Source organism: Psammomys obesus, unplaced genomic scaffold (genome assembly GCF_907164565.1).
Source record: "Psammomys obesus unplaced genomic scaffold, mPsaObe1.curated_primary_1811, whole genome shotgun sequence".
Classification (NCBI taxonomy): domain Eukaryota; kingdom Metazoa; phylum Chordata; class Mammalia; order Rodentia; family Muridae; genus Psammomys; species Psammomys obesus.
In genome coordinates this window covers 23147269-23158131 of record NW_026585797.1, presented here as the reverse complement: position 1 = coordinate 23158131, position 10863 = coordinate 23147269, and the positions used below count along the sequence as shown (strand labels likewise).

The 10863-nt window shown below is 36.5% G+C and overlaps 1 protein-coding gene across 6 annotated transcripts in view; it reads right to left on the bottom strand.

Moving 5' to 3' along the window:
• Positions 1 to 10863, bottom strand: part of Ptprk (protein tyrosine phosphatase receptor type K) — a 519217-nt gene that overhangs the window by 115272 nt on the left and 393082 nt on the right. For all 6 annotated transcript variants that reach the window (XM_055599324.1, XM_055599319.1, XM_055599321.1 and 3 more), the window contains exons 8-9: positions 6824 to 7126; positions 1355 to 1464 (exon numbers count right to left, since the gene is read on the bottom strand). In XM_055599324.1, the coding sequence (XP_055455299.1) occupies positions 1355 to 1464; positions 6824 to 7126 (413 nt within the window). The remainder of the gene's footprint in view (positions 1 to 1354; positions 1465 to 6823; positions 7127 to 10863) is intronic.

The following is a 10863-nucleotide window of genomic DNA, read 5'->3' as shown; positions in this document are numbered from 1 at the left end:
TCTATCTATCTATCTATCTATCTATCTATCTATCTATCTATCTATCTAACCTACCTACCTACCTATCAATCACTTATATACCTATCACCTATCTACTATCATCTATCAATTTATCTATTATCTATCTAATCAATTTATCTATCTATCAATTTATCTATCATCTATCTAATCTACCTATCTTTTATCTATCTATCATCTATCTACTATCATCTATCAATCTGTCATCTATGTAATCTATCTGTCTATGCCACTAATTTTCTATCATTTATCTATGCATCTGTCTGTCTGTCTATCTATGCCACCAATTTTCTATCATCTATCATCTAACTACGGATATATGTATCTGAATATATAATTTGTCAAATATTTATGCATAAAAATCTACCAATAAATTAATATACTTAAATATGGATGGTAAGTATAAAATTTCTTGTGCACAAAAACCAGAAAGTCTTCTTCAAAAGTATGATGTTCTTCTTATCTTTTTTGTATAAGAGGAATATAACAAGTCCTAGCAACACGTAGAAGCACAGGCTTGTAATCTGAACTATTTGGGAGAGGGACACAAGTTCAAGGACAGCCTGAGTCACAGAGTGATTTTATGGCCATTCTGTGTTAATTTAATAAGACTGTGCCTCAAGAAAAAAAAAAGATATATATCATCCAAAAATACTAAAATAATTTAAAACATTCTTTTTCATTCCTATACCTCATTGTTAAGCACTAACTAGACACAGAAGAGTTTATTTTGCAATTAGCATTGACCATACAGCAGAAAACATTACAACTGTGCAATTAAAAATATACATTTGAAAGTGATGGGGAGAGGAATGAAATTTTATTTCAATAAAAACATGTTTAAAAATTTACTTATTCTCCTTAGCTTCTTATATTTAAAAATACAGTGATTTATATTCAAAGGTACAATGAAATTCTGAATAGGTTTTTAATCTGTTTTACTTTTGGAGGCTCTTAATTACTTACTTTGAAAAGCTGGCATTCAGTGGCCTCTCTGTAAGCACAGTGTGATACTGGTTTCTTAATTTTAGAAATACGGACTTAGCATTTTTATGTGTAATTATTCATTATAACATTAACTGGGTTTGACAAGGACATAGTCCAGTTCTGCACATATAGACTCAAAACTAACATGTATTCTAAGAATTTGAAATTCTAGATACTGTACAGTGATTAATTTTTAAACAAAATAGTTTATTAATTACAACAAAGGAGAGTTAATGATGTTTTAATGCTCTCATCTCCACCTTTTTCTCTCCCATTATTTCCAACTAGACCTCTCCATTTTTGCCTCTTCTTTGTGTCTACATGCTGACTAGGGCCCTTCTCCCCATACCTCATACTGAGTGATAATTCCATTCGGCTCAAGTGGCTCTTTCCAGTTCAAGAAGATCTTGTTTTCAAAGGATGTCCCTTGGAGAGATTTGACTGGCACAGGCCCGGGCACTGGAAATACATGTATTGGTGATAAGAACATGTACAGTGTCAAAAAGGCATCAGATCAACAAGATAAACACCAAGTAGGTAGCATCAGGTGAAAAATGTGTCTTGTCTTTAAAAATAGAATCAGTGCATGAATGCCACTCAACTGAAAGTCAGCCTGTAAGTTTCTAAAGCAAGAAACGTAGAAATGTGAAGTTATTTTTATTCAAATGAATATTCAATCGCCTTGGAGAGTTGCATAGTCATGTACCCCGATTTCCTCTGTTGTATACCTCTAATAACATGAAGTTCCTATTTGTAATTTTCTTCAAGAACACAGATGCATTTTCTTGAATGATTTTTTTGAAGATTATGATAATCCCTAAAGAGGATCCATCACCAAAGTTCATAATATAATGAATTATAATCATAATTAACGCTCCTTAGACTCAAAAGACAAATCACACAGCACTGACTTGAAATGCCCACTAAAAATTACCCTGCCTTTGTAGCTACACTTATTGAATTTTCTATAATTAAAAAGACAGCACTGATTATTACAATTTTAAAAAGTTTTTAAAGATGAATATGCTAAAATGTAGTTTGCTTCATACTTTTTCTCAGCGATTAAACAGGGTTATTAAGAACAAGCTGATTCAAGGATTCAGAGATCTCTCAATCTGATTGCTTTAGCCATTTGTCAGAGCTGAGGATGAGGCTCAAGGCCTTGTCCACGTAAGCCAGTGCTCTATCATTGAGCTATCTCAGACACTTCATTGTAGTCTTTCTTTTTTATTTATTGTTGTTGCTGTTTGTTTTTTTGACAAGCCTAAGGTATATGCTGGCTTTGAATGCTATGTAGCTGAGGATGACATAGAACCTGTGATCTTTTTGCTTCCACCACATGAATGCTGAGATTAAAGGCATATGCGACTATGCTCTGTTTATGCCACACCTACATTGGGGATTTAATCCAGAACTTCATGCATGTTACCTGAAGAATTACAACAACTGAGTTGCCCCAGTCATTTTTTGTAAAGGCCTTATAATTTGTAAAACTCCAAGTTATTAGTTAGTATTGTATCAGTTTCTGTTGACAAGTGACAAGATAGTTCTACTATCGCGTGTTTTCCTTTTATATATTTTACTTAAAAATATGGTTATTTATTCACACAATTCAGATTCTGCTTCTATTCATGCTTTACAATACTTATCATCTTCACATACTTGGCTTAAAATTTTCTTTTTGAAAATATCAACCCTGTATTAGGCAAGTATGGTTTTTAATTAATATTTTCCTCAAATCTAACGTTTCAGTGAACTTCACACATGACATTATCTAGAAATGCCGTTTCGAAGTACAGAGCAATTTCATGAGGATTGAAATAAATTAAAAATCACTGGATCAAAGGAAATGTATTTCTTCATGGCTAGCAGCAGCAAGAAATTCTGAACGATATGGCACCAGACTAAGATTTATTTCATTCTACAAGGAGACTGTGAATGATGCTATGACCTCTGAGACAGGCAACGTGAGGTGGCACGTAAAAGAAAGAAACCCACAGGAAGAAAATGAAAAGAAATCCACGGTAAACAGAAAGCATGCCAGCTTGGAACTTCGGACATGCTCACGGCCCTGTCAGTCAAGCATCCCTTACCCTTTCTCTATACTGTCTGTGTGGGCTACTCTGCCTATCATGAGAGCCATCCTAAGAAGCAGTCTGTGCAACTTTTGGCAATGTCAAGGACGGCAGGGACATTTGTTTGTTGTGCAAGGAGACAGATATGGGTGAGAAGAGTTGAAACAACAAAAAGTGAGGAACTGTTACTAAAATTCCTATACTACCTAACATAAGTTGGCCTATAAACGTCATGAAACAAAATGAATATATTTCAGATTATTCTTATCTAGGGGTGGCTTTAAATATTCACATAACTCTACATGAAAAGACGGACAGAAATAGAAAGCTGCTTCTGGCCACTTTGATATGACCACCCTTTCTCACATATGCTCTTCTTTGCCACAGCCCTGCTTGGAGTATTTACATGTTCCGTTTTTGTAAAATGTGGGAGAAAATTATGGCCAAGGTGTGCTGCACACACGATCATGACTTGGGGACTCCTACATGTACACAGCAGGTGTGGAGCTTATTCTTCATGTGGGTCCCCTAACAACCGGAGTGGGGGTCCTCTCTAGACAATGCTGCCTGCCTTTGGATCCCTTTCCCCTAGCTGGGGACCCTTCTCTGGCACGAATGGGAGAATATGCACTTAGTCCTGCTGGTACCCATGTGGGGGTCTCCCTGTTTCTGAGAAGAAGGGGAAGGGGAAATGCAGGGAGGAGGATGTGAGGGACTGGGAGGGGAGGAGGGACGGGGCTGCAATCAGGGTGTAAATTGATAAAGTAAATGAATTAATAAAGAACGAACAAAAAAGTGATTGTGACCTGGACTAATAAACACTCCAAACCATAACATACAAATAAAGAAAATAAGGATGAGGTATGAGCGCAGACCAACTACATTCATTTATATTCTACATCTGAAGAGGGATGATGTCTACACACACAGAGACAATGTCTCAATCCAGTTACGATTTGTCTAAATATAGCAGGAAGCTCCTGAAGCCATTTTATGCCTAGCTACAGACTGCAGTGATTGTCACTTCGCATTTCCACACCAACAACTTTTAATGGTGACAGAATGCTGACTTTTGTCCCTGTACTTGTGATTTATCTGAGAGCTGTTTCAGCTAATTTTGTTTTGAGCATGAGTAAGTCCTTCAAATATAACTTCCAAAACGGAAAAGAAAAATGAAATAGGTGTGGAGAAAGATTATATTAAATAAGCATTATAGCCTCTAAAATGTAATAAATGTACATTTAAAAATAGCTCTGTAGCCTTAAAAAATGTCTCCAAACTGGGCTTTTCTGCTGAGCTAACTCCATAATATTGATTTTCATGAATGCTGGAATAAAAAATGAAAACAGAACCTTACACAAAAAATTCTGCACATGCACTAAAAAGCACGTGTAATAAATTAAGTATAAATTCTACCCTAAGGTTCTAGTGGGAAATGGTTCTAGCTTTATGAGCTTGATTTATAGACATCCCCGGAATTCTTTTCACATAATTATATCTCTTTATTAGATGGCTGATAATTTATTCTTTTTCTATGTATATAGGGCAGCAATAATTTACTAAGACTGACTTAATCAGATCATCATAATCCATCGATCTTTGCAACAATAAGTATGATTTAGTTATTCTTCCTCACCTTGGCACATTGAGATATATCAAGTATTCTACATAGAAACTCAAGCTCACACACACAGCCCTGAAGAATGAGTTACTCACAAATACTTCACGAAAGTTTTTACATCAGTCATTAAGTATTACTTAGAGACTAGAGAACCAACAAGAAAAAAGAAATGGCCTACCACATGGGATGCAAGCACAGGGATTACTCAGTATTCAAACTATGGAACTAAAATGTGGAACTGAGTATAACTGAAGCTTATTCAATATAGAAAGTTAAAATGGAAGTAGACCTGAAAATAGTACTGAAAATTAAATATAGAAATAATGCTATCTCTCATTGATAAAACTGATTCTAGATAATATGAACATTGGTACTATGAGTTTGATCAGTTTAGGGCAAAGTTCCAGGAAACTTATTACCTGATTATTAACATAGTCATTTGTATAACCGAATGTAGTTAAAAATATAATGCAATTAAAAATTATAAAAAAAAATCTGACTGCCTTCTTTTGTTTGTGAGAAAGAGAACCAAGAAATAAAGTTTATCAAAATATAACATCATGGGAAATTGCACTGTTAAAGGGTGAGTGGATAAAAACAAATGGCAATATAAAACATGTGTAGCTGAATCTAAATGTTATCAATTAAGACATCCTGGCTTTAAATGTTAACGGCAAGCAATAAACTATATGGCAATACTCTTATTACTAAAATCATGGGTTATAAAATTCCTAGTGTGGCATGGACATCGAAATCTCTACCCCACATTAGAGATTTGTGACTCCTCTCGACATCTGTACCTATGCTTAGAATTTCCTTTCTATCATTGCCCTGTTAATCCATTACTCTTACCTCTTCTTTTCCGCACAGGTAAGTGTTGAGTGTGTTGGAGGGAGGGGTTGGCAGAGGAGATAGGAGTGATAGTTTTATAATCGTGTAAGGGCTGATGTATTATTTAAATATTGTTGCCCATTGGTTTCAAGAGATGAATCAATGTAATAACTGAGAAAACGTCCTTTGACGAACTCAGGCATGACAGCAACACATTCGTCATAAGACTCAGGGTTTTTACGCTGAAATTTTTATAATATGAGAAGGACTACGGACACTGTACTGTCGCAGTCTAAGCTAACCAATGCTGCAAGGCTCTCTCTTCTTCAAAGGCAACAAAGCAACAGGACAAGACAGAGTCACTTCCCCTTTCTAGAGGAGAACAGTTGAAATGATCACTTCCAGAAGTGACAGCCCACTGATCTCTTTGGTGAGCACCACAGAATATAGCATGGCTATTGAACTGCATACGTGAAGGGAGGAGGGGGAGACGTCTGGCTATAAAATCATTTATTCTGAAACTCAGATAAAAATGTGGGCCTCCTATCAAACTGTTTGAGAAAAAAAATTAAAAAGGAATGGGACGATGGGAGATCTCATGATTTAAATTCTTCACCTAAAAACAGAGCTGAAGAGGTAGGAGGACTTACTAGCTCTGAAGGGGTTGATAAATCCTAATTCCTGTTAAGCTTTGCTTCATATCATTATATAGTAGCCCCCCCATATACATTCAGTTATAAAAGAGAATTAATTAGAAAGTATCGTCCTAAAAATATGTAACTGTTAGTAAAATAATAGGGACTTTTTCGATATATTTCTGTCAATAAGGAACTATATTCATATTTGTGTTAATGAGGTATCATACCATTAGGGGAAAAGCATACATATTATAATATTAATATAAATGTGTATTTTTATTACTTATTTCCACTTATATTTGGGAGCTAGTATGGTTTATAAAATGCACACAAAATGTATAAGAAAGTGAATTTTACCAATAGTTAACTGATATAGTGCTATGGATAACAACATTCTTGTTTTTACATTTGGTATGAAAATCTTTACTTAGGCTTTACGCATTATTTCCACTTCACCTATCATAGTTTAAAATGCATGCCATTTTGCATTTGGATTATTTTCTAAAGAACACATGTTGTCTTATCAGTAAACTGGGATGAGACAATTTGGTAGGTTTTTTTTAGTGCCAATCAGTGCTGGATAATGTAGGCTAAACTTAAAGAAATGAGGGTACTCTTTGTCCCCCATCTGAAGACAACAAATAGGAACATACCATCTTCATCTGTTTGAATAATCGTCTCTTCGCTCTCCTTCCTTCCCTCTGGATTGGTTAGGATCATCTTGAGGCTGACATTTGTATACGGTGGCAGATGGTTGACAACATGCTTAGGGGCTTTGGGGTCCATGTCCAAGCAGTCCGCCCTGCTCTCATTGTGGCCACGGAAGTAATGGTAGCAGATAGTGACATTGAAAGTGTGGCAGCGAGTAATGTTGTAACCCAAGGACTCCCAGTCCACAGCAATGCGCCTTGCCTGGATTTCAGCAATCTTTAACGTCTTTGGGGTCCGCATAGGTTCTGAAAAAGAAATCAAAGTTGCAGACAGATGTCAACTTGACCGTGAATTCTTTTGGAAGAGTGAAACACTGAACGTTACAAGGCATATGCAAATCCTGTCAAGAGGATCTTTGGTTTTTAGTGTTCTGCCAAGATATTCTTTGGGTTTTAGTGTTTTGCCTATTCATAATTTTATTTTGGGAAGTTTTAGAGACTATGATTCAACAGTAAGGAAAGAACTAAAACATCAAACAAAAGCAAGTCCTCGCTCTCAGGAATTTAGCAAATAGAAAACCAGAAATGTGAAAACAATGCCTGACAATTGTCGCTGTCCAGTTCCCCGTCCTTTTCCTTCATCACTATTAAGCAAGTAGATTAGCTCATATATCAGCAGGAACAAGAGCCAATGTGCTCTGCTCAGTGATTTGTCATGTCACTAAGCTATGGTGTGCACTAATTAGTCTAATTGTAACACTAAACTACCATTTACCAAAAGTGACACAGATATTAATTAACACTAATTATTTCAGTAATGATGTTGTTCATCAATGCAAGTAAAAATATAGAAAGATTACTAGAATACATGTGGATATTAACACCATCTTCTCTTCTTCTTGATCCTTGTGACTTATTTTCTAAAAAAACACTCAGGTCTAACACTGTCATACACACCAAACTAGGAGGTGAGTTTTCACTCAACTGGAAAATGCTGGCAGGACTGAACACTCGGAAGACTGGAGTACATCCATCACTGACTCCCAGCGGTATCCATTCCTCATGCAAGACTGACTTTAATTGTCTAACTTAATCAAAATAATTACTCTATGAAAGTCGGGGCCATGGTGAACCCTGTACAGCACAGAAACCGGAACACAGCAAAACGTTAAGACATCGATTAGATAAAAATAAAAAAGCTGAGGCCAAGCTCAGGGTCTCACTGGTCTCTTCCTTCACTCACTTCGGATGGTCAATACCATCGCTAACTGGAAATCAGTACAGATAAAAGCAAAACAAATGCAAAAAAAAAAAAAAAAAAAAAGCCCAACTTGAATGCTTTCATAAATTTTTTTTTTTTTACTTGAGATTAAAATCTCAGTTCTATAAAAATAATTGGAATGCAAAACAGATGGCGAGCCCAAATTGGGAATCCAGTTCAATGGCTCTAGTGTGGGATGGGAAACAATCCCAAATGGGGGATACTTTAAAATTTCAAAACTAAATATTCCCCAATGTACACATGCAGACTCGAGGTTGGTAGGACCTAACGCTTAGGATTCTGATGTTAGCACGCACTCTCCAGGCCGCCGTCTGCCTGCCGTACCAGTCCTGATCTGGTTTACTGTCCGGAGCACACGGAACGAATGTGGCTTTCTAATCATGCACGCCTTTGCACATTTAACTCTACACGAATACTTTCCGCACTGGGCGATCCATCCGGTGAAGCGGTTCTTTCTATTTGGATCAGTCTTTGTCTCCTATCTAGCAGCTGGGCTTAGAGCAAGAGCTAGATTAACCCTAACCATCTCCAGAAAAACTGTCGTTTCACTACTGCTGGGTAGTGAACGGCCCGAGTCAACTCGAATCATATTTTGTTTATAAAGTATTCATTCGTATCCAGAAGGCGGAAGTAAGAAAATATCCAGAATATTTGACTGAGCCACAAAGACATCAATAACAGAAAGGCCCACTGGTAAAACCTCCTGTTTAGTAATGCTGTCTGGTTATGTTGAGCCTCTCGGTTGGAATCTGGTATGTCCACTTTCTGTGCCTTCTTCTATCCCTGAACCATCATTTTCTTTCACCATTTTTTTTCCATTTTATCTCACTGTTCAGCTCGCAGCTATTCCACATTCTAACACCGTTTCATACACCAAGAATGAAGTCGGTGCCTGTGCGCTCCTCCAGGTCTCTCCACAGCTCCATTAGTAAAAGATGTATAAATCACTACATTGGTTAATTTTTTTTTTAATTTTATCAAACCTAGATGTGTCTGGGAAGAGGGAATTTCAAGTGAGGAACTGCCTTATCAAAACCAGCCTGAGGGCGAGCTTATGAGGCATTTCCTTATGTTTACTGATGTGGGAGGGCTGAACCTACTGGGGCTCTGCCAACTCTGGGTCGGTGGTCCAGGGTTGGATAAGAAAAGAGGCTCAGCGAGTTGTGGGGAAACAAACAGGTAAACATTAGGACTCCACGGACACTGCCTCCAGTTTCAGGTTCAGCACCTGCCCTGGCTTTGCTTGGTGAGGAGGGAGGTGCAGAGTATAAATAAGCCCTTTGTTGTTTTGGCCAGGCATTTATTTATTTGTTTGTTTGTTTGTTTATATATCACAGCAGCAGAAACTAAACTAGGACAATTACTTATTAGATAAAAGTGCACTAGCAGAGTTGGTAATTTGGTTTGCTTGTATTTGAAAGTTGCTTATTTGTTTGGCATTCAGTGAATTCCATATGAAACTCATACAAATCAGAAAAAAGTTCACTATTAATCCTATGCATGAATGTCACAACCAAAGTTACAGTGCCGATATTTGACTAAGAAAATGATTTTTTGACATAGTTTTCTAAGACATGAAGAGTCTTTTTAACAAAGTCAGTACTTTACTTCCATTTCTCTTTTGCTTCTACCAATAAACACAAATAAACCCTATTTTTGTTAGACAGAGATTTAAACTTTTTTTTTTTTTTTTTTTGGTCTTACTACATGGTCTGTTCTGTGCTGGCTTGGAATCTAGTTCTTTCTCATGTTTACGTAAAAGAAACAGAGGTAAAACAAGAAATGAAAAAAGCTGTCTAGCAAAGTTTTATCAGAACCTCAGGGAGAAGCACAATAATGTAGAGATCTGAGAGCGGCAAATGGTCACATAAAAACGCGTATACGTCATTCACCTATTATGAAGCAAAAGACGGACTCTTGTGAAGGTGTGCAAAATGATAGGGAAGGAATTGAAAATGAATAAAACATAGTGTTAGGCCTAAGGAGCTGACCTCTTATTTATTAAAGATGATAAAACAAGGAAAAGATTATATTTTGATTAAGGGAGACATGAATGGAGCACAGTGGTATCGCTGAACCCAAGAGGGAGTGATAAGTTCTGCTTGTCAAATAGAGAAGACATGTGCATTATGTCTCAGAAGAGAGAGTCTACATCTACAGACATATTTCAGATAAATAATACAAAGGCAGAAGAAATAATGTAAAAAAATGTGGAACATAATTGCAAAAAAGAAATGTATTCCCATTTGGTTACTTTACAAATACCCAGCTGGATAAAAATGTAGAAAAAGACTGGTTGGACAAAAAGTGAGCAAATTTTGATGGTGTGGTAGGAGGCTGAGTTGAACTTAAACTAATAGTGTCTGGACAGAAAGTCATCGTGGTCAACACAACTGCTTTAGAAAGATAAGATTGGAGGCTATGTCGTATGTAGAGACATTATGGTAGGAAAATACAAATGCTGCAGTAGGTAGGGAGATAATCTGGGATAAACAAAAGGGGACACCAGGAACAGACAGACTAGATACCACATAGGCAGAAACAAGTAAAAAGAACTGGGTGACTATTTGCTATCTGCACTCAAAAGCTATATATATTATGTAACTCTCATGTTCAGAATGGCTTAAAATATGGTGCTCTTAAAAGAAAAAAATTCAAGATACTGAATATTGACGTGAAATGATACAGTGATTCAATATCATTTACTTATTGCTTTGTTAACCATGAAGCATACTAGGAAAAAGGAATGTGAAGATCAGTT